The sequence below is a fragment of the Setaria italica genome, chromosome II, assembly GCF_000263155.2.
Source record: "Setaria italica strain Yugu1 chromosome II, Setaria_italica_v2.0, whole genome shotgun sequence".
Taxonomy (NCBI): Eukaryota; Viridiplantae; Streptophyta; class Magnoliopsida; order Poales; family Poaceae; genus Setaria; species Setaria italica.
In genome coordinates this window covers 29089733-29114461 of record NC_028451.1, presented here as the reverse complement: position 1 = coordinate 29114461, position 24729 = coordinate 29089733, and the positions used below count along the sequence as shown (strand labels likewise).

The 24729-nt window shown below is 45.6% G+C and overlaps 2 protein-coding genes across 4 annotated transcripts; both read left to right on the top strand.

Moving 5' to 3' along the window:
• Window positions 1-552: 552 nt before the first annotated feature.
• LOC101777098 (protein PLASTID REDOX INSENSITIVE 2) lies at window positions 553-2748 on the top strand. Its single transcript, XM_004956669.4, has 3 exons — window positions 553-863; window positions 986-1087; window positions 2314-2748. Exons 1-3 carry the CDS (start codon window positions 633-635, stop codon window positions 2500-2502), a joined length of 522 nt encoding a protein of 173 aa, XP_004956726.1. The 5' UTR covers window positions 553-632; the 3' UTR covers window positions 2503-2748.
• An 11857-nt stretch (window positions 2749-14605) lies between these two features.
• On the top strand, window positions 14606-18866 carry LOC101775875 (cyclin-D2-1). 3 transcript variants are annotated; one of them, XM_022823778.1, is made up of 6 exons: window positions 14606-15200; window positions 15386-15472; window positions 16977-17075; window positions 17182-17391; window positions 17501-17631; window positions 17720-17891. In XM_022823778.1, exons 1-6 carry the CDS (start codon window positions 14919-14921, stop codon window positions 17745-17747), a joined length of 837 nt encoding a protein of 278 aa, XP_022679513.1. In that variant the 5' UTR covers window positions 14606-14918; the 3' UTR covers window positions 17748-17891. The 3 variants fall into 3 exon arrangements, with proteins under 3 accessions (XP_022679513.1, XP_004956725.1, XP_004956724.1); XM_004956668.2 differs by having other exon boundaries at window positions 14616-15200; window positions 16980-17075; window positions 17182-17386; window positions 17720-18866; XM_004956667.2 differs by having other exon boundaries at window positions 14619-15200; window positions 17182-17386; window positions 17720-18866.
• The last annotated feature ends 5863 nt before the right edge of the window (window positions 18867-24729 follow it).

Here is a 24729-nt window from a genome sequence, read left to right as displayed (position 1 = left end):
CACCGTCCCCCAATAATTTTTTCCTAATAATTAATTAATAGGATATCCCAATAATACTTTCACCGTTATTGAGAGAGTTACTTTTGTAGTCTTTCAATAATCTCATCCTAATTTAATTACCGTATTGGGAGAGTTCATAATTCCTCCTTTATTTAGGGTATTTAGGGAGAGTTAGGGTGAATTATTAGGTTATCCTAATAATTATTGGGAAAATGAAAAGGTAGAGGGAAAATACTGGAGCACTATTAATATGGTAGTTGAATTGGAGAAACGGAGACTGCTGGAGATGCTCTAGTTGAATTGAAGAAACGGAGACTGCTGGAGATACTCTAAGCGCGGTGCCCCCGTTACAGTCGTTGCTGATTTCTGTCTGTGCCGATCGTTGTTCGAGTACCTTGTCCAGCTACAATTGATGTGTGTGGACATTTCAGTATCTTCCAGGTTTGCACATTGCAGCGCCAGTTTAGGAATCGTGCTCGATCCCAGCCTTCCTCTTGGGATCGGACGGCACACACCAACAGACATCCCGGTACATGAAACCCTCCGAACAGATAAGGAGTCCGGAACTCCGGAGTGGAAGCAACCGAAGCGAAGGCGAAGCGTAGTGAAGCGAGCACGAGCGCTCACCGACGATGGCGACGAGGGCGTGGGCAGCCTCAACCGCGGCCTTGAGCCCTCCTCTCCTGACTCGCCGCTCCTGCTCCCGGGCGCCGTCGGCTTCCCCCGCGCGTCGCTCGGCGGCGGCGGGGCTCCGGCTGCGCAGCCGCCGCCCGCGGCCGGCGAAGTTCGAGTGCCGCCGCGCCAAGAACGCCGGGTACGAGGACTACAAGTTCCCGGACCCCATTCCGGAGTTCGCCGAGCAGGTCAGCTTCTCGCTCCCTTCCTCCTCTCGAGTTGGAAACGAAGCCTTCTGCTGCTGCTGCTGTTGCTTCTGCGGTTATTGTCTGATGCTGAAACTCTTTTGGTCTTGGGGTGTGTGTTTCAGGAGACGAGCAAGTTCAGGGAGCACATGGCGTGGCGGCTGGATCAGAAGAAGGAGGACTACTTCGGGGAGCACGTCGAGGAGATCGTCGACATCTGCACCCAGGTATGCATCTGCCCCCGTAGTCTAATTTTACCTCGCCATTCTTGGGATGTGTACTTAGTGAGGGCTCTTGGATTATTTGCATGAATTCATTCGGAATTCGTAGTTACAACATACTCGGCGAGAAAATGCCCTGAATTAATTGTGAAATAAGGACTGAAAAGTTTGTGTATTGCCTCTGAACTCTGAAGGATGCCCTGAATTAATTGTGAAATCAGGACTGAAAAGTTAGTGTATTGTCTCTGAACTCTGAAGGATGCAAATATTCTCATGATGGTTCAGACTTCAGAGTTCATCTGCATATGCCTGTTCATACCTCATAGCTTATTCTGGTCTAGAGATTGGTGCTTGATTTGGTATAATCTAAAAGGCTAATAATCTGCATATGTTATGAAACGTTTTACATAGGTTCCATTCCATCAAGCCTTGCTAAAGTATTGGTTTCAAAATGACTTTGTTAAAGAAGCAGTCTGTGCAGACTACTGCAGGGACAGAGCACTGTGCAGGTTATACGGAGTAGAGGAGTCTAGATCCGCATATAACTATTGGTGTTAGCCATGATGATATTCCTCAGAATAATCACGCCTGTCAACAGTTGCACCCCTTTTTTTGAAGCAAAAGGTAGAGAATTGGTTGAGTTGGCGTGGTGTTCCAACTATGAACTGGATTGACAAAAAATAAAATTGAAAAGTGCCTACTATGAAGGATGCAAACGGTTTCCTGATGGTTCAAATTTCAAATGCATTCTTGTTGTTTCAGGGTTAAAGATTTATAGTTGACTGCAATCCAAATAGGCTAAAATATATTGGTATCAGTGAAGCATCTTTGAATCGGTTACAGCAGGCTTTGTCTGGGTGGAAGGAATCTCCTCAGATTACAGAGACAGAGCATTATGCAAGTTGTACAGAATTAGGCATGTAAATTCTAGGAATCAGCTAGCCATTATGATGGTCCTGCTTGAATAATAACCAAGCTTATCACTAGTTACAACCTACCTCTACCTTTGTTTCATTTGAATTGTGTTACTTTGTGTTCACATCCAAAGGACGAACATAGAAGCATTGTACTCTGACATAGTTAGGCATGTACTGGCAGTATTTTCTTTGGGGTTGTTTATGTAAGCAAGCATTAATTTGATGTTAGATGAGATAATATCGCACATCTCTTTAACAAACATTTCTACCAAGAGGTAAAATCTGGCAAAGCACTAATATATGACTGTTTGCCAGATCTTAGGGTCCTTCTTGGAAAACGATTACTGCGGACCAGGGACGCTCCTGGTTCACCCATTCCTGGACATGAAGGGCGAGATCAAGGAGAGGGGGCTTCCGGGTGCACCTCAAGCTGCCCGTGCGGCGATCGCCTGGGCTGAAAAGAACATCGACAAGGATTGGAAGGCCTGGACTGGGGAATACTAGGGCTAGTTAACCCCCCTTCCTTTTTCTCGTGTTTGCTGTATTAGCTGTTGTATCTGTAGTTTGTCTTTCACTCTTTCAGTGTAGACTTGAAGGTAGAACTCTAGATTAGTCGTCACGTCTTACGAGCTCTAGAACCACAAAATTTTGATCCTCTCGTTCTGATGAAGGTGTGATTCTTCTTTTTTCCAAAGTGCGATTACCAGTATCGCTGTTGTTCCCTGATGGCTAAAACTTTTTTTCAGCAAATAGTTGACCTCACTGTTTGGGAATGTGGCAGGCAACCTTATCTGCCATTACCACTGTGAGCACTTGATTTCCATCTCATGTCCTGCAGGTCATCAGACACTACTGGAAAACCGAACATTGATCCTAGCCTTAGTACCGGTTAGTTTATATCCGGTACTAATGTGAGCATTAGTACCGGGTCTAACGGTTAGCTTCCCAGGAGTCCCCCGTGACCCCCTTTAGTACCGGTTAGGGGCTCCAACCGGTACTAACTTTCTTCCTATAAATCAGGCGTCTTCTTTCTCCTGTCCGAGCCATTTCCTCCAACTCAAGCTTCATCCATTCATGGAGGGGAGGTGTTGCCGGCTTTTTGACCATTTCATGGAGATTTCACTCATTCAAGTGTTCTAAAGGTTAGAAACTTTATCCTCCCTTCATACATGGTTAGTATACTAAGTTTTATGCTTTAGAGCTAGAGTAATTTGTGATTTTTACAATAAGGTACAATGGAGAAAATTTTCATTTATATGCATGTGTTATTTAGAGCTCATATTTTTGATTTTTAGAATAACCTACAATTTTTTGGATGCTATATTTCGTATTAGTCAAAGAAATTGATATGAGGTTAGAGGAATAATTTTATAGTTTAGTCCTTTACAGATATGAGCTTAATAAATTATGGGGAAAAATATAATTTGTTTATATTTTAGTCATTTGCTAATATGAGCGAGATAAATTGTAGTACATAGAGATAATAAGATGAAATAGAGGTATGCAATTAGTTATTTTTAGAATAAGCTATAATGGAGAAATTTTTATTTATATGTTATGTTTGAGCTAAATAAATTGTGGGGGAAAATATAATTTGTTCATAGTTTAGTCATTTGCAAATATGAGCTAAATAAATTGTGGTATATAGAGATGGCTACTGTTGCTGGAGGTAGTGGCGATGGTGGGGGCAATCGTCGTTCTTGCCGCCGGAGGGGAAAATCATAGTTGGCCCCCATGACAAGCAAAAAAAAATGAGCACGTGGAAGAGAGCAATGATTTGTTATTTGAAAAGATATCATGAAGATGCTATTGCGACAGGTCAGGAACCTCCTTTTGGTGGTCGTTATGCTCCACCGCCAGTTCTGGGGGTTTTAGGTCCACTAAGTACTACTGTTGTAGGAGGCACAAATAAATCACAGGATGAGGCTGGGTCAACGAAACTTTCATCTTCGCCACTCAAGGATGCGTAAAGTCCTCCTAGATAATATTCAGGGGATGGTTTGTCATAGTGTATCATGTTGTTTGGGTCTAAAATTTAAATTTTTGTATTTCTATCTAAACTTTCAGCAACATTTAAGTTTGTATTTCTATTCAGGGGATGGTTTGTCATAGTGTATCATGTTGTTTGGGTCTGAAATTTAAATTTGTGTATTTCTATCTAAACTTTCAGCAACATTTGAGTTTAATAAAATTTGTATCATGTTTGTTATGTTTCATGTATAATTCTATGGATGATCATAATATATTTAGTTCAGTAATACTTTATAGATGGATCGGCAATGGATGTACAGCGTGGACAAACGCTCTATGGAGTACATTAATGGCTTGCGTGGTTTTCTCGATCTGACAGAGTCCAACAAGCCACCGTCTGGTTTCGTTTGTTGTCCATGCCAAAATTGCAAAAATGAGAAGGATTACTCATCCAAAAAGACTATTCACGCCCACATATACAGTTCGGGATTCATGCCTAACTATTTTGTTTGAACAAAGCACGGGGAAGGAGTTATGATGGAAGATGATGATGAAGAAGAAGATGATAACTACATTCTGACTGGACTTAAGGAGGTGCCTTTGCAGATGTTGCAATAGACGAGGCTGAAGAAAAGATGGTTGCAGAAGAAGGTCCTACCGATGATCTAGGTCAGGTGTTGCGAGATGCAAAGGAAGATTGCGAGAATGTGAAGGAGTCAAAGAAATTTGAGCATTTGTTAGATGATTATAAGAAATTGTTGTACTCAGATTGCAAATAGGGGCACAAAAAGTTAGGTGCCACACTGGAATGCTGCAATGGAAGGCAAAAAATAGAGTTTCTTACAAGGGTTTTGATGAGTTAATGAAAATCATCACGAACATGCTTCCCAACGGGAACGAATTGCCGTCCTCAACGTACGAAGCGAAAAAGGTTGTTTGCCCTCTGGGTTTTGAGGTACAAAAGATACATGCATGTCCAAATGACTGTATCCTCTATCGCGGTGAGAAATACGAGCAACTGGAGCCTTGCCCTGTGTGCGAAGCGCTGCGTTATAAGATTAGGCGAGATGACCCCGGTGATGTTGAGGGGCAGGCCAACAAGAAGAAAGGTCCTACAAAGGTAATGTGGTATTTTCTTGTAGTACCACGCTTGAAGCGTTTGTTCAGAAACAAGCCACATGCAAAGTTGATGCGTTGGCAAAAAAAAGAACATAAGCAAGATGAAATGATCAGACACCCCACTGATGGGTCCCAGTGGAGAATAGTTGATAGAGAATTTCCCGAGTTTGAAAAGGATGCAAGGAACTTATGGTTTGGTTTAAGTACAGATGAATTCAATTCATTCAGTGAGTTCAGTTAGTGGTCATAGCACTTGACATGTGACCTTATGTATGTTCAACCTTCCGCTCTAGATGTGCATGAAGCGGAAGTTCATTATGATGCCGGTAATTATCCAAGGCTAAAAAAACCTGGCAACAACATTGATGTTTACCTAAGACTGTTGGTTGATGAACTTTTAATGTTATGGAAGGAAGAAGGTGTACGTGTGTGGGATGAGGACAAAAAAATAATTTTAATCTACGAGCATTGCTGTTCGTAACCATCAATGATTGGTCCGTGTTTTGTAATCTGTCAGGACAAACAAACAAGAGATATCGAGTCTGCACGCATTGTTTAGGTGATACTTGCAGCACATATTTGAAACACTGTTGGAAGGTCGTGTATACCGTCCATCGTCGATTTCTTCCTGCTAAGCACCCGTTAAGAAAAAAAGGGAAGCATTTTGAAGGGGAGGAAGAAAAACGTACTAAGCTTGTTCATCGTAATGATGAACGTGTATTTTCTATGATAAAGGATGTGAGGTTAGTCTTTGGCAAGAGCTCTGGTAGCCAACCTGTTCCGAACGACGAGGACAGACATGCACCTATATGGAAGAAGAAGTCTATATTTTGGGAGCTACCTTATTAGGAAGTTCTTGAGGTCCGTAATGTAATCGATGTGATGCACCTGATGAAAAATCTTTGCGTGAACGTGCTTGATTCTTGGGTACATATGGAAAGGCAAATGATACAATTGAAGCACGTCAGGACCTAAAACGTATGAAACAACAAGATGGCCTACATCCGGAAAAGAGAGATGACATATGAAACAACAAGATGGCCTACATCCGGAAAAGAGAGATGATGGACATTACTTGCATCCTGCCAGTTACACTCTCAGCAAGGAAGAGAAGGAAATCATATTTGAGTGCTTGAATAGTATCAAGGTCCCATCGGGCTACTCTTCGAATATACAGGGAAAATAAATATTAAAGAGAAGAAATTCATAAATCTAAAGGTTCATGACTGTCACGTCCTGATGATATAATTGCTGCCTATTGCACTAAGGGGTATTCTACCAGAGAATGTAAGAATGGCAATCATGAAGCTATGTGCATTCCTCAACATGATTTCCCAGAAGGCAATCCATCCAAACAATCTCCATGCCTTGTCAGCTTTGAGATGGTCTTTCCACCTTCCTTCTTTAATATTATGACCCACTTTCTAGTCCACCTTGTTGAAGAGATTTTTGTTCTCGGTCCTGTATTTGTACACAATATGTTCCCTTTCGAGAGGTTTATGGCAGTTCTGAAGAAATATCTCCGTAATTGTGTCCATCTAGAAAGAAGCATCGCAAAGGAATATGGAACAAAGGAGATCATTGAGTTTTGTGTTGACTTTATTGACAACCTGAGTTCGATTGGAGTCCTTGTATCACGCCATGAGGGGAGACTCAAGGGAAAGGGCACACTAGGGAGAAAAGCTCGGATGGACATCGATGAGAGTACATGGCATATAGCACACTTCATAGTCATGCAACAATCATCCCTGGTCGGATGGACATCGATGAGAGTACATGGCATATAGCACACTTCATAGTCATGCAACAATCATCCCTGGTGGCTCCATATATGGAGGAGCACAAGACTATTGGGAAGACTGAGGCTTGGATTACATGCCGTCTTAGTTTTAGTCCTTTAGAGTTTCGAGTTCTTGTCACGTTTTAGTCATAGCCGTGTGCTACCATATAAACCCTCTGTTGGATGAATCTGAGTATATCTTTGTGTTTAAGTCCGAGTAGGAACCTGAGTTGTTGGAGACCGAATCCCACGTGGTATTGAAGTATGAGTTGGAATCGGTTTTGAGTCCGAATTGATAGCTGCCTTGTTGTTGTTTTGACTCCTAATCTGAGTACATCTTTGCGCAGCAGTAGTCATACCTATACTCAACTTTTCCACATCTTGCATATCCATATTAGCTCGGTTTACTCCAGAGAGAGAAGCTTTTGGAAAAAGCTTGTGTGGTGTGTGACTCTTGTGAAGTCCTTTTTGTTTATATAATCAGTTTTGAGAATTCCTTGAAAAAAAAGAAAAAAAGAGACGAAAGGAAGAAAAGGAACTGTTCGTTGTGCTTCTCTATTATTTTCCGGTGGTGTGTTGTGGCTTCCTTTGTGTCCAGGCTCACACCTCTAGCACGGTCTAGGCTAGGACTAGCACAGTACCCCCGTTGAACGATTATTCAGCTTGTTTTTGTAACTAACGTGGTGCTAGTACTTCCTTGCTTCAGCCCACCTACAGCTCCATATATTCTACTACAGCTTGACAGGTCTTGCTGCTACAGTATCGATACACTTTGCTTCACGGTACTTGTTGGTTGCTGTCCCCTCCTGTTAAGCAAGGTAAGAATTGGTAAGAGCTTGTGAAACAGGTTGAGAGTGAGTGACTTGCAATAGCTACATCCTAATAGTTGTAGGGCTTTTATTTCTTCACTTGTTTTCTTACTTCCACTGTTCTTTTAACCATGACAGGTTCTGAGGTTGGTGACAGTATGCAACATTCACCTTGCACTAAGGGCATCATACAACATTTCGAAAGGCAGGTGAAGCTATACACAGAAGGGCTAGATGATGACTTGCAGGTGACGAATGACAAGATTGGGCAGTTGGAGGCCACACAGATTGCCACCAACACCAAGCTTACAGGGTTGGAAACATCGGTTGCTCGTATTGGCAAAAGTCTTGCTGCTATTTTGAGGCGCTTTGATGAGATGCATGCCAAAACCACTAATGGGCATGATGGAGATAACAAGAAGGATGAGCGTGTCGAGGACAATTGGGATGCTGATACTCAACAAGATGACCAAGACGCTCATGATCGCTGACGGCTACATACTAATCGTAGAGGTATGGGTGTTTACTGGCGACATGAGGTACATAATAATGATGATGCTTTCAGTAAGATAAAATTTAAGATAGCTCCTTTTGATGGAAAATATGATCCTGATGCATACATTACTTGGAAAATTGTTGTTGATCAAAAGTTTGCATGTCATGAATTTCCTGAAAATACACGTATTAGGGCTGCTACTAGTGAGTTCACTGATTTTGCTTCCATTTGGTGGATAGAACATGGCAAGAAAAATCCTAATAACATACCACATTGGGATGCTTTGAAATGGGTCATGCGGGCTAGATTTGTTCCTTCTTACTATGCATGTGATCTGTTAAATAAGTTGCAACAATTGAGACAGGGTACTAAAAGTGTAGAAGAATATTATCAGGAATTACAAATGGGTATGCTGCGTTGTAACTTAGAAGAGGCTGAGGAACCTACTATGGCTAGATTTTCGGGTGGTTTAAACCGAGAAATTCAGGACATCCTTGCTTATAAAGATTATACTAACGTAACCCGTTTATTACATCTTGCTTGTAAAGCTGAAAGGGAAGTGCAGGGTGACGTGCTAGTACCAAGACTAATATTTCTGCAGGAAAATCTTAATCATGGCAGCTGCGCACGACTACCTCTCTGACCGGACGTGCACCTCCACCTCTTCATCCCTGAGTCAACCAGCACCACCTCCTCCGTCTAGCGACAAGCAACGTGCTCCTCCCACAAATTCAGCAACCAAGACTGCCCAAAAACCAGCCACTAGTGTCTCTTCGGTTGCATCCACGGGTAGAACAAGAGATGTTTAATGCCATCGATGCAAGGGCTTTGGACACAGGCAGTGTGATTGTCCTAGCAAGCGTGTTTTGGTGGTCAAAGAAGATGGTGGGTATTCCTCTACTAGTGATTTTGATGAAGACACACTTGTTTTGCTTGTTGCTGACCATGCAGGTAGTGAGGAACAACCAGTATAGGAGATTGGTGCAGAGGATGCATAGCATTATGAGAGCCTCATTGTGCAGCGTGTGCTTAGTGCACAAATGGAGAAGGCAGAGCAAAATCAGCGACATACACTGTTTCAAACAAAGTGTGTCATTAAAGAGCGTTCGTGCCGTTTGATAAATGATGGAGGTAGCTGCAACAACTTGGCTAGCAGCGATATGGTGGAGAAGCTTACACTTACAACCAAACCACACCCACATCCATATCACATTCAATGGCTCAACAATAGTGGTAAGGTAAAGGTAATGAGACTAGCGCAAATTAATTTTACTATTGGATCATATCATGATGTTATTGAATGTGATGTTGTGCTTATGGAAGCTTGTAATATTCTGCTAGGTAGACCATGGCAATTTGATACGGATTGTATGCATCATGGTAGATCAAATTAGTATTTTCTCGTACACCATAATTGAGATTGAGTTTGAAACGTTCTTTTACATCTAGTAATTCAGTACTTGTTACTTGTTCTTGCTAGTTCTTTGATTGCTTGCAAGACGAGTGCCCTAGTGGTCGGGTGACACGCTCCACAAGATCGCAACAGCCAATTGGAGGTGGTGTATCGGTTGCTAAGGCACAGCAATCTTGGAAGGCTGTAGTGGGGCCGTGAACGTCGTCTCCATGCACCAATCGAAATATCCCATGCCCTCTCATCGAAAGATCAGGAATCAACCCTACCGAGTTCCTATCACAAGGGACATTCATCAAGAGGAAGGTTCCGCTAGATGATGACATGTAATGTATTAGAACCATTATGTTCTGTTTTGTGGTTACCAACAAAGGAACAAATTAATGTAATAATGCATTGTAATGATATGTCATGTATCCTATGGGTTTAATAACAATACTATTTGCAAATCTCACCCTATTGAAAAAGAAATAATTTTTGCATGATTAAAATATTAAATATTTTGATTTTTTTTATAGTACCATTAAATATTAAACAATAAATTTACGTACAATTAAACAAGTATATGATTAAGTCATGGTAAACATGTTAATAACAGTGCAACACTATTCTTCCAAATTTTTGTATAGTCAACATATCTATTTTTTCGAATTTTAAAGTTAACATAAGTATTTATGGTCATTATAACCTATTACTAAGTTAAAATTAATAATTTTACTATGTTTGATATTTAATGCATCTAATATTTTTATAGTGAACAAATTATTTTTCCAATTTTAAAAATATTATTTGATTTACTACGCAATAAATTAATACAATAGCAATTGTAAAAGAAAGAAAAATAAAAAGATGTTTAGGCGGGAAGCCAAAATCGTGGGCTACAAAGCCCTTTAGTACCGAGTGATAACAACATTCGGTACTAAAGGGTGCAGTTTCGCTTTGGCGCGCTCTGCCCCCTTTAGTACCGAGTGGTGGCTAGGCCCGGTACTAAAGAGGTGGCCTTTAGTACCGGTGCTAAAGGGTGAGGGAATAAAAACCCCACCGTCTTCCTCCCCCAACACTTACCTAAATTTTGCTACTGACACCGCCGCCAGCCCTCTCCGAATCCTCCACGCCGCCACCCCCGCACCATTATCGCACGCCGCCGCCGACGCGCCCTACCCCGATGATGCCGCGCCGCCACCGATTGGTGCCCCGACGCGCTCCGTCGCCGCCGCAGCCTCGACCGACACCTCATCGCGCCCCGTCGTCGCCGCCCGGCTGCCCACTGCTCTCCGCCGGTGGCCTCCTCCTCTTCCCTGCCGGTATCCTCCCTAACCCACTCCGCGCGTGCCTGTCGCCGTCCCCGACCGGTGCCACGCGCCCCATGCGCTCCCGCTACCACGCCAGCCCTCCACCTCACCCTAACAATGACGCCCGACCACCTCCACAGCCACTTCGCCGTCGGCATTCCTCACTGGCCTCCTCCCCCGACGACACGCCGCACCACCCCACGGCCCCACCCGCCGCGCCGCCTGCCCTCGTTGTTGCCCTCTCCCCCAACGTCGATGCCGACCGCCGCCTAGGGCCACTACGCCACCAGCCCTCCTCCTGCACCCCCTCTGCCTCCCCGCCAGCCTCCTCTCCCCAGTCGCCGCCGTCCCCCCTCCCCCGTGCCGTACCGCACGGCCGGCCGTGGGCTTCGCATGTTCTCTGCTAACGTAAGCCCGCAGCCGGTTGACGTCATTTTTTTGTGTTTTTCCTTTTTTATTTATACAATATATGAAAATAGCTAGAAATTGTAGAAAAATTCTTGAATTAGCTAGAAATTATAGAAAATTTCTTGAATTAGCTGGAAAATATAGAAAAATTCTTGGAAAAACCTATTAATTATAAATTGTACAACATTGATTATGCCATGTTTATTGTATCCTGTTAATTGTTAGAAATGTCTACCAAACAGTGAAAATTACTTTGGTACTTCTAGAAATTTCCAAGAAATTTGATGATGGTGAACGACTACGTTTTGTTATAATTATTTTTGTTGTCATTTATATTAGAAATATAACAAATTGTATAAGTGTTTCATTCTTTTTTAGTCATTTATTGTTAAAAAATGTATAACTTTAGTCATTCATTTTTTAGTTATTTTTTTTATAATTGTGCATAAAATTTTAGAAAATATTTGATGATGGTTGCAAATGACGCGCAATTAACTATAAATAAATTTTAGTCATTTATTGTAACAAATTGTATCAAGTGATTGATCGAAGCGCGATCTACATCATGGACTCTTTGAGGAAATCAAGAGATCAATATAAAAACTTCATAAACATTCTTAACAAAGCATGGGCTCGCTTCCGTCGACATCACGTAGGTGAATTCAAGGAGGAACTTGATTTCAAGCCTGAATTCCCGGTATGTGTTGAATTTCCACATCTCGTGACACTTCATTGAACACAACAAATATTTCATAACTTCTTTTGCCATATATACAGTGTTTGAGACAGAATCTAGGGAATAATTTATGCGGATACTACGTATGTGAGTTTATCCGTGGCTTTGTAGGTCCCAAGCGTATAACCGACCACGAATTTAGAGTACGTATACAAATTTCTTAACAATAAATTAGTTCTAATTGTGCAGACCCATTGATCTATTATATAATAACCTTTGCCAATGACACAGATGAGAGATATGAAGGAAGCACTCCTCGAGATGGAAAAAGTTAGGGCAATTCAATTCAAGAACAACTCAGTGAATTTCTTCTGGATGAGGTAGTAAATCTAGCAGGGGAGTTCCATAATGATGGATCAAATTTGCATCACCGTCAAGACTCAAGTTCACAATAGTTGATCCAAATGTTGAACTTCAAGTGTTGATGCAATGTAATATTATTCATAAATGTGTATGCAGAAGATGTCTACATATATAATATTATCTCAAATGTAATATTATAGATCAAATACAACTTTATATATATTAGCGTATTATAACTAGTATACATAAAGGATACAAATACGAAATACTAATATAGAATAAAGAAACAGAAAAGAAAATAAGAAAAGAAACAGAAAAGAAAAAAGATCTTTAGTACCAACTGGTATTAAATTTGCCTCGAACACACGAGGCGTGATAGCTAATTTAGTACCGATTGGTATAAACAACCAGTACTAATTCTTCTTTAGTACCATTTCCTGGTAAAGACGCTTTCTCAACAGCGAGAGTCCTGCAGAGGCGGGGCACCCATAAACCCCGCCCCGATTTGGTGATTTGAACCTCTCCTTGCTGCAACGTAAGCACCAGAAACCCGAATGACATCCTCCACAGTCACCTTCACTATGCATCTGCCCCTCGCAGGACGAACAGTCGCTGACCAAGTCAACGCCCGCATGCGACGGCTGTCGAGGCCGTGAAAGGGATGTGTGATCCGTTCACAGTTCATTCAATGGAGATGGGGATCTGAAAACCACGGCACCCGCTTCAATGTTGGTGCCACGCAGGGCGGCAAGGGGAGGCGACCGCCGGAGTGCTGGGTGGCCGGGTCCGGGGCCTGGAGCTGGAGGGCGTGAGGTAGACGAAGCCGCAGCGGGGTCGGGCCGGAGGCGTCTCAGCTGAAAGACACGGCTGCCTCCCCTGCTCTCTGCTTCTGACGGATGGGCCGTGCGGTGGCCGGAGCTTCACGATCCATCCATGGCGTTACGGTCCGTGGGGGACGTGTAGAGGCTATCGTCTTCGGCAGAGGTCCGGAGAGCATGGAGATGGCGCGACGCGCCCCGTGAGCAGTTGTAATGGAATGGCAGCAGCTCGGGACCTCGGGTCCATGTACGTGGCGGTATGATCGTTTCTTGGAGTGTGGGTGGTACTACATGGAAGTAAATTTGCATACAGCTGCATACGTGGATGGCCGGATCGTTCACTGCAGAGTCGTAATGAATTCGCAACGCAAAGCGTGCCTGAATCTCGACAGGTACCTCTGTGGCTTGTGCCGTATAGTGGTCACTTCACTCTCACTCTACAGTTGCCCCAGTTGTAAAAAGAAACAGACAGTTACCTGATGCACATATATCTCCAGCAGTTTTCTTGGCTCCTGATAATTTAACGCCTGCGAATAGCCGTCTAGGATTAGCAGTCAATGCTGCTAACCGATCGGTCAGAGTATCTACAGCTCTGTACATACACAGATACAGTCATTTTATACACCTCACAGTAACTGGACTACTCATACGAAATCCGTGAGGCGGACCTGTGCGACGGCAGAGCCGTGGATCGAGGGCCTTGCTGCATTGTTTCCCATGCATGCTGGCTGCCCTCAGTGCCCTGCCATGGACACGACACGGCTGGCGAACCGGGCGCCACGGCGAGCCAGCAGAGCTCGTATGATTCCGCCGGTGTCTTATCCTCGCCTCCAAGCCTGTGAGCAGTAGGCCGTATCGACAAGCCCAACAGCAGCAGACGATAGATCAGATCGGATCTCCTCCTCCCCCTGGCTCGAGTAGATCTTGACCATCCGTGCTAGCTCCAATCATGGCCGCGCGCGCGCTGAGCGTGACCGACCCTAAGTCACTTACGGCCCGGGCCCCACGTGTGTCACATTCTGAGGAGCGGAGGAGGGAACCCGTTCTTGCTTTGTTCGTCTCAGAATCGCTGCTCTGTCTATGTGTTAGTGACCACTCTCTCTGTCTATCGAGGCTCGCACCGTCCCAAGTCCCTTGGTCACAAATCTTATCTAGGTAGGGAACATTAACAGCGACAGGGGAGTTATAATTCACCGCCCGGGGTCCCTCGTTAATCTCCCTTTCGGAACTGTCATCGATTGCGTCAATGTCACGTGGGTCCCCCTACTCGACCGCCGTCGATCGAGTCACTGGCAGGTGGGTCGGCCGAGATTCTCGAGTAGCTTAGCTTGAGAGGCAGGTGCGCGTGCATGTATAAAAAGGGGGATGAGACGGGTTCCTTTTACCAATCATTCCCTACTTATCAGTCATGGAACTCGTTTTCCTTTTACCAAACGACGCGGGGATAATCTGTACGAGCTCATCACGACGTATATACCTCCTCATTCTCACGGTGAGCACTTGCATTGCACGCGCGCGCGCACAAAGACACTCTCTAGCAAGGGACGCGCTGTAGTACTATATAATCCGGTAGTGCTCTCACATCGATCGCTCACGCTGACACTACGCTAGGCTGCTACTACGGCCAGGGTCTCATCACCTCTTCCACTACGACCACAACCTCTCGCCTGCCTGCCAGTTTCTGCGCCCCACTACGCCGCCCACCCCGATCCTGCCGGGCACCACGCGCGCGCAGCAATGGCCGCCCACCAGTGACGGGCCCGACAGCACCGGCGGCATGCCGGACGACGCTTACCTTCTCTGCGCCGAGGACGCCGCCGCCGCCTTCTTCGGCGCCGCGGCACCCGCCGCCGGCAGCACCTGCACCGGGGCCGGCGACGACGACGACGACGACGGGTGCTGCTGCTCCGCAGGCGAGGAGGCGGAGTCGGCGGCCTCAATCGCCGAGCTCATCGGCGGCGAGGCAGACTACTCGCCGAGACCGGACTACCCCGACCGCCTCCGGTCGCGGTCCATCGACCCGGCCGCCCGGGCCGAGTCGGTTGCATGGATTCTCAAGGTGATGCAACCGCTTCATGATGTCCTTGACAACGCTCATATGCATGATGCTAGCTTTCTCCGTATCTCAAACTGTTCTAGCTTGCTCTTGAAATCCTAGTCTATAGATGTTTTAGGCTTTTAGCTCAGCAAGCAATCCATTCTTACACATGCTGCTATTTCTCTCTTCGTCTTCATCAACATCAGGTGCAAGAATACTATGGATTTCTTCCCTTGACAGCCTACCTCGCCGTCAACTACATGGACCGGTTCCTCTCGCTCCACCGTCTGCCGGTAAGCTCGCCGGCCGCCGCCGCCATCACTTTTTCACTACATACTCCTTCAAATTTACATTCATATACATCAGCAAACACATGAGCACGATGTGTGATGGATGGATGGATGGTAGCTTCCTCTGCGTATTTCTTTCTCTCATGTGAGCATGGTGGTGGCCATAGAAGAAGCATGGTGCCATACACGCACTGCTGTCAGTGGGGAAGTTCATCCTCAAATTGCACTAGTGCTGATGTTGGTGTGGGAAAAGAAAGGGTTTGGAAGAGCGTGTCCGCGCGGATTAATCAAACAATCAGCTGGCTAATTACCTCCCTACCCTTAAACGGAATGAGAGGGTGCAGCTGCGGCAGGGGCCATGGGGGATTTGTTTATGCGCTCAAGACAGAGGCGTCTTTTTTGCCTTTGCAGCCGTGCTTTAGTGCAAGAGCAGCTGACGCTTTATCATGGTGTGTGGAACACACCTTATCATTGTGCCTCGCCATCACCTTGCTCCATCCACATTTTTATTATTCCACGCCATGGCCGGCCTGTGAGCTAGACAGCTAGTGCTTTGGACTGCAACTGCAAATGGTGGCATCTCCTTGCAGTGACTGTTCACTGTGGTGGGGTGTGGTGGTAGTTTATCTGAATCTTTTTTTTTTTTGAATAATAATTTATCTGAATCCTGAACCAAAGGAAAAGAACACAAGCGGGTGCAGCAGGCTAGCTGTATACACTGCAAAGTGGTCTCACTCGCATCTCCCTCTGCAGGCACCTCAAGTCATACGCAGCACCTGCCTTGGTTGAAACTGCAGCATTATTTTTCTGACTTTTGTTGCCTTGCGGGTGCTGCTGTTTTCCTGAGCACATGTCCTTGGATTTATATATGTTTAGATGAAACAATCAACCATAGAATATAGTAGGACTCCACTGTAAAAGCAGGCACGGGCCATGCCATGCTGAGGTCACCCTCTGAAACTTCATCAGGGTTTAACAACTAGGATAATAGGGTTATCCAGACTCTGCTTTGACTGAAACTGAAGACCACGCCAACCTTTGTTGGAAGTGATATATCCTTTTAAAAGCCGTACATATGTTTGCTCTCAACAGTAATATTCATTAGAATGCTAATTGCAACAGTGTTTGTTGTCTAACTTTGCTCCTAGCTCCTAATGCCCGCTGTACCCTCATATACCATAACTCTTTGAGGACCCCATGAATCTGTAGGTAACAATCAATGTGGATCTTCAAAAAATCACCCCACTTGTGTGGTTGCCATGTGAAGATCTCTAAAAATGCTCATGGTCCTGCAAGGCCTAGCTAGCAATTGGTCCTGGCTGCCATTTGATGAACAAACAAGTAGATTTTTGGAATTCAGAGTTTGAGATTTACCATGTTTGCTCATAATAAAAGAACACGAGATGCAAGAACATAGTACATGATCTGTCCTCGGCTTCGTGGATCCTTGCCCCCAGAGTATTTATTGCTGTTTTTTTTTTGTGCGTTTCCCCCTGAATGCACGCAGCAGGAGGACGGGTGGGCGATGGAGCTGCTGGCCGTGACCTGCCTCTCCCTAGCCGCCAAGATGGAGGAGACTCTCGTGCCCTCACTCCTGGACCTTCAGGCAATTACATACACACCACTAAACCACAGTAACAATCTTCAGAGGATGCTTGTGATCATCAGAGATGATGAGATTATCTGAATGGAGGCACGTTGTGGATTGACAGGTCGAGGGCATCAGCAGATACGTGTTCGAGCCCGGGACGATCGGCCGGATGGAGCTCCTCGTCCTGACGGCGCTGAATTGGCGGCTCCGGTCGGTGACACCTTTCACCTTCATCGACTTCTTCGCCTGCAAGGTCGATCCGGGAGGGAGGCACACGAGGTGCCTCATCGCCCGGGCCACACAAGTCATTCTAGCTGCAATGCATGGTAACGTATGCTACTGCCTGACCTGTGTTTGTCCGGCATGGGGCAATTACAATGTGACTGTTCTTTCATTTTCTGAAAGCAAGAATGTGACTGAAAATTTGAATTCTGCCACAGACATCGAGTTCTTGGACCACTGCCCATCGGCAATGGCTGCAGCTGCCGTGCTCTGCGCCACCGGCGAGACGCCGTCGCTGGAGTCCGTCAGCCCCGGGGCCGCCGTCGGCTGGTGCATCGGCCTTGCAGAGGTAACAGAAGAAGAACAATTACGCAATGTCATTTTGTACAACTTTACGATTTGGCAGTATGTAACATTGTTTTTCTTTCTGCATGTAGGAAACCATCGGCAGCTGCTACAGACTGATGCAGCAGCTCGTGATCGGCGGCAACGTTCAGACAAGGGCGGCCGGCACCACAGCATCGGCACTGAACCTGTGCTGCTCAGACCAGGCCCTGTCCTCGCACTCCTCGTCCTCCTCCTCGCCTCCCCCGGCCAAGAGGAGGAAGAGGTCGCCGCCGGGCATTTGAAAACGCAAGTAGATAGCATTGTTTACATGGGCCTTTTTTTTTGCAGATTAACAGGGTTTGATCGATTTCTTTCTTTGCAGTTTGTTGTTGTGTTCCTGCGATTCTTTCTTTCTTTCTCTTTTCTGCTCTTCCTTTTGTCATTTGTTCTCTTCTTTTGGGGTTGGATCTTTACACCTCGGTGGGGGGCTCTGCCTGCTCGATCGGCCCAGCCATGATGGCGGCCTCTGGCCTCTGCACTGCCATCCAGTCTGTGAAGGTGTCGAGGAGATAGAGAGATGAGGCATCTAGAGAGAGAAAGGCAGCTGCAGGCTGCACCAGACACATTTGTGTTTCTCTGTGCAACGCTCAGTGGGTCTTCTTCAACCCCCGACGCAGAGCTGCAGAGGAACCATTGATTGGTCAGCGAGGAAGGAAGCCATGGCTGCAGCAGATGGAGAGGATTAAAAAAAAGAGGCGATGAGGATGCAGTTCAAAGTGGATGGTTGGATCATGATTGGTAGGGTTAAATGGTGGTGGTCAAAGAGCGGTCAGGGCTGCTCCTGCCAAGATGCAGCAGGTCCTGCCCTGCAAAGTTCCTGTTCATATTCATGAGGGCAAAAATTGTTTGTTTCCGAGTGGCTTGTTGGTATTTTGTTGATGCTACTGAAGATGGGCGTCAGAGGGAGGGGGGGCATGCTTTGCTGTGATGGGAGGCACATGCAAGCGTGCCCTAGTGTGTGGTGGTGCTCCGGAGGGAAATATTTGTCCATCTCCGGGGCTAACAGTGTCCAAGCATGAGGCTTTTGGGGGCCCCTTGCTACTTGTTTCCATTTGTATCTCTTCTTTGAGTATCAATAAGGATCTTGCCATTTGAATTGGCTTGACAAGAGAGATAAAAAGAGAGAGAGAGAGAGAGAATTGTGCTGCTGGAATGTATGATTTAACAGTGTTCATGCTGTGTTGTTCTCGGTCAGAACAGAGACTGTAGCTGGTCAGTCTGAGCGAATTTCTTTTTGTTATGTGAGCTGTATATATCTATATGTGGGCATTTCATAGTCACTTTGTACCAGAAAGTGTCTCAGACAGCAAGGAATTAAATAGTCTGGCACTTTGAAAATTCACTTGCCAATGAACCCAGAACGTCAAACAAATAACTGTACCTCATCACATGATTGTTGAAAGTATGTAGCTGAGTAGGTTAGGTGATCCCTACAAGGATAAAGCACTGTAGGAAGTAGACATGCACTGCAAGGATGGTTCAACTTTGCATTGCTTTATCCCTCTTAACAGCTAGTATTCTACACAATGACATTCATATTACTTCCATTTAAAGATGAATAAATTAGCAATTTGAACTGATGTGTATAGAATACAATATCCACATTCTGATAATAAATATGCAGGGCACCACTCTATGCAAATTAAAGTTGCAAACTCCCTGTCCCCTAGGAGGAACAACACATCAAGGTCATGTTTAGTTGCCCAATTTTGAAGTGCCAAAATCACTGTGCTAGCACTGTAGCATACTGTAGCGTTTCGTTTGTATTTGTGAATTATTGTCCAAACATTGACTAATTAGGCTCAAAAGATTCGTCTCGCAAAGTACAACAAAATTGTGCAATTAGTTTTTAATTTCGTCTACATTTAATACTCCATGCATGTACTGCAAATTTGATGTGATGGGGAATCTTCTTTTTGCATAGTGTCAAAGTTGGAATTTGGGGTGAACTAAACAAGGCCCAACATACATACACTCTAATCCCCATCATAGCTGTTCAACAGCATTTACAATAATGGTCAACAGTAGTGGCTATGAGGAATCATTGGAGGTGCCCATTAACAGGGGCAGTTTGTCATATCTTTTGATCCTTCTTTTCAGCGTTTCTGGAAGGGAGTTACCCACCCAGTACAGCTAGCAACCAATCTGCAAGCTGGGTGAAATGACATGACCTCCCAAGGTAGGGCAAGTCGTATGGCCATGGCATGGGAGTGCGGCATGCCACACCAATCTCTCATGATCTGTGGCAGGCGTGCTTTGCCCTAATGTACAAATGAGGCCATGACCTTGGAGCCCCACCGCAGATATCCAACCTTTTTTTTGCAATCTGCTGCTGTGAATCTGTGAATGTGATGCACTCACCCAGCATATTTCCCTTGTTTTTGCTATGTTTTTGTTTTCTTTCGTGAAATGCTGGATGGAGAAAAGTCATGTACCAGACAAACAACCGAGTGGTACATGCTACTACAGATACTACTGGAGATGCTGCAATTTTTGCAGCGGCTTTTTGTCAGGGGGTAGATCTTGAGGAGTCCTTCACTTTCTAGGAGGGGTGAAAAAACCTTCTCTTTTCTCAAAAGAGGGAGGAAAGAAAGTACCTTTGAGAATGAGGCCTCGAAATAAGTTTCACCAACTCTATTAGGAAGGGGAAAAAAACACTTCTTCAGAGTACTGTTTTTGTGTCAAAATCTTCTTTGCACCATGGAATTTAAAAATGGACGGTCAAGATGCACGGATGCGGCTCATCGAACAGTTACGACGGCATCGGGAGCTGAATCCAATGTTGCAGCTGCAAGGAGAGGCCCTGGCTTTCGTAATACAGCTTTACCGATTCAACATTGCACTTTGTCACACGAAGAAAAGCCATGGTCGTGCAGCTTTGGAATCCCATGACCTAGTAGCCAAGAAAGACGAAGGACGAAAGCCTTGGATATCTCAGACCGCAGATACACCACCATACATGTGATCTGTAGACGATGTAGCAACACCTCTGTCTTTCCCACAGCACCAGGGCATGCAGTGAAACCCATGCTTATCCAAGACCTGCCGTTTCACATTCTCCAGGTGTATTTCAGACTTTCAGATGACGGTTCAGAGCACAGGTTGCTTGTAGTTGCTCAGACTGTTGCCAACGATATCTGCAGAATCAGAGGAGAGAAAAAAAATCAGAGACTGCCAGTGCTCGAGCAGCAGTACAGTACGCTCGTATCTGCAGCTCTGCAGAAGACTTTGCTTTCAGAGATCAGGATTCAGAGGTCGCCACACATTTGTGCTCTCTCTCTGCTGGCAAAGGCAAATCAAAAGGAGCGCTGGCTCCTTTTGGTCCCGCTCCCGGCTCCCGGCCGCATACGTGCGTTCGTGCCGGCTTTTTCGCCTCGCCCTGGCTGCTCACGAGCGGGGGGTGCCGACGCCGATCGCCGAGCGAGCTCGTCCCGGTCGCCTCAGCGATCGCACGAGCTGGTGCCTGGTGGTCGCCAGGGCAGGCGCGAGGTGTGGTTGGCTACTAGTTGCCGGGACCCTGAGACCCTGACTGATTGAGTGGTCAAAAGGTTGCATTATATGGGGAGAGTATTTGCAGCGGGGACGGTGGTTTCCTTGGGTGCGGCGTGGGGAGGCAGCTGCCCCCTCATCCGGCTGCACCGTGCAGCAGCAGCGTCCACGGGTTTTGCCTCCTTCCTTGGCGCTTCTTCTGGTTTTTTCTTCCTTTACGGAGATGCTCACACAAAGCAGCATAGTACATGGTAACGCTCGTGGCGTAATGTGTCGTGGGTGAAGGACCAAAGAGTCACTACTATGGTGTTTCCTAGCACACGGCACAATGCTGGTACAATGCAAGTTAGAGTTTAGAATTTTACGAACTATAAGATCAATCATGATGAAGGATGTTTATGCCCAACAACGAATGTGGGATGAGCACCTAGACAAAGTGTGCGTTTGGATGGCGCACGAAGGTTGCCGCACTCGCTTACTAGCATGTTTTTTGATTCACGATCCGACATCTGATCCCGATCTCGCTTAGCTACTTTTTTTTATAGTGTGTTTGGCTGTCATAGCTCAATAAAAAGTGTGACGGGCAAAGTGTGGTTAGTAACACAATCAACACATAGGCCAAGTGCTAATGGAGAATAACTTTGGCCTATGCATTTGTTTCCTCTCTTGAGTTTTCTTTTCTGAAAAAAAAAACAACGAGAAGGTTTATCTAATTATTGCATTTGCCCTTGTTACTATCACTTCTTCGTAAACGTTCACTCCGGAAATTTTAGTTGAAATTTCCTTATATGCTTGGCTGATGGTGCCTATATTGTGGGACTTAAGATTTTCATCCCTATGATTTTCAAAAAAAAAAAATCATCCCTATACCCACCAAAGGCGACTAAGATATTCTTGGCATGGGACGATCTTTTCTCATGAGGTTGATACATTCTTCAATATACTATTTATATTTACGTTTCATTGCTTTCTATATAATTTAGAATCCTATAGCAAACTACAAGCAACGACATCTATAGCTCCGCTTTTATTCCTTATCACTTGTCACTTGTGCCACCCCTACATTTGGCTACCAATGGGCATTGTCCCTCTAGGGCTTCCACATCACCTTGCCTCCGGTTTTATTGGATTAGCACACCACCCCTCTGGCCACATGTCCTTGTTGGCAGCCATTTGGCAACCATGATCTTTTAACACCCCCTCCTGCCATTACTATATTTGTCGGGTTTTTTCGAAGGAAAGTTCCCCCCACACGCGCATGTCCCAAGTCACAAGTCACGCGATTTTTCACGCGAAATATGCGTGTGCGCGCTACGTGGGATTCAAACCCACAACCTCCAGCTTCGCGCGTAGCTTCCTTGCCATCCCACCTACATAGCACATCTGACTATATAGGGGGATGCAATCCTTTTGTATTAACTCGTGGGGACCCTTTTATCCCGGTTGGAGACACCAACCGGGATAAAGTCTTTTATCCCGGTTGGTATTACAAATCGGGATAAAAGGGTTCGAGGGATTTAGTCCTCTTTCAGCCACCCCGTTGGGGACCCTTTTATCCCGGTTTGAAACACCAACCGAGATAAAAGACCCCCTTTTATCCCAGTTGGTATTACAAACCAGGATAAAAGGATCCCCTTTTATCCCGGTTGTTGTTAATCTTTTATCCCGGTTGATATTTCAAACCGGGATAAAAGGTCTCTCAGGGTCTTTTTTTCCACTAGCCTTTGCAACCGGGATAAAAGGTCCCGGTTGGTGAGCCCCCCACCAGTGATCAAGCTTTAGTCCCAGTTGGTGAACCTTTTGTCCCGAGCTAATTTTAAATCGAAATAAAATGGGACGCACGGAAAGTAAGTTTTCTACTAGTGGGACAGTCTCGTATCCCCCCATCAGCTACGTTGTACCATCCACGAACGACAACGATGGAGATACGCATGGCCAAACCAAAAAAGTTTTGCGTGCCCTCAAGAATTGGTCTGCGCTTGGTTCGCTACCAATAGTTAGCGTGCCAATCTTCGCCAAAGCAAATTACACAGCATGCGCCAGCGAGAATCCGGGCGAGCAAAACGCTCGCCAACAATTTGGCAGCCAACGGAGGAACCAGAAGGTACGTGGGGAGGAGGATAATAGCTGCACGGAGCCCAACAATAGCAAGTTAGCAATATATAAGTGCTAATATCTTTTAAATGGCTAATCTGATTACGAATCCATTTGCATAATTATGTTCCTGACAATTAGATCTATAAAATAAGATGTCACTTGACTATATTTTAATGTGAAACATACTAATGACATATGAACCCCACACATCATACTATTGAATTGGTTTTGGCTACAAGTAAATACAAATTTGCTGATATTTTGACATTGCTCACGATTTGATCATGACTAAATTTTGGTAAGACTAGACGGGGGCATAAATCAAACCGCAAGGCATGCAAGTATACGGCATGCGCATGAGGTCTCCGTGTCAATCATCGAGGCATCATCGCACTCACGCACTCACGCACGCATGCCGGCCGCGCCCCCCGTACGTCCCTTTCCATCCGCTTTCGTTGGCTGGCACACCGCACACACACGATGGAGATCGATCGAGGCTTTGATATCGATGGTCGTGGGGGAGAGGCGGAGAGCTAGCAGGCTAGCGCCTTGCCGCTGGGTCTCGGCAAAAAGGATTCGGCCCATCATGACGACGATGATGATACAGATCGATCATCATAATGCCACTTAACGCACGCTAATGCATCGGGTGCCTAATGAAGAAACCACCAAGGAAGATCGATCCTTTAATTATTTGTGCATGCATGCAGGAGTAAATGAGTACGACTGAGACATGCACTAGCAGACTAGCTACTACTAACGCACACGTACGTACGTACTTACGTACCAAATGTACGTGACACCAATCATCATTGCAATAAAGAAAGAAAGAAGATGCAATAATGCAAAACGGGAAGCGTATAAATCTTCGTTAGGACTAAGGATTATTGACCGATGTTGTATCCTGCAATGGCTTGGATACATTAGCTCCATACATGCAAATGAACGATCATGCACGAATGTACATTACCCCATGATGGTATTCCATAATAAAGAAACAAATGAACCTGAAAATTTCGTCCAAAAGGTGGCAGCAACCGTGTTCCTAGGTTCATCTAGCTCTAGGTATGTAGCAGGGCAGCAGGCCATGACCGATATGATGAATCCTCCGAGCGATGTGGATAGCCCCGGTCGTCAAATCAGTCAGACATTTTCAGATGCAATGGTGGAATGGAATGCGATAGTGAGTCGGACAACACAACCTGTGGCGTGCGAGGGCGCGGTGCGTGCAGGCTGCGGCCGCCGGCCGGCCGTGGATGCGCGCGGCAGACATGGCCGCCAGCTGCAGGCTGCAGCCCAGCGGCCCAGGCCAGGCAACATGAGTTGCTGCAGGAATTGAAAGAAGCTGGGCAGCTGGGGTAAACAGTAGCGGATGCGGCCCGTGAGCTTAGGAGGAGCTCCCTCTTCCTCCTCCTCCTTGCCTCCCTTCTCTTCTTCTTCCTTCTTCCTAAATCATGGAGGGGCTCAAAACAAC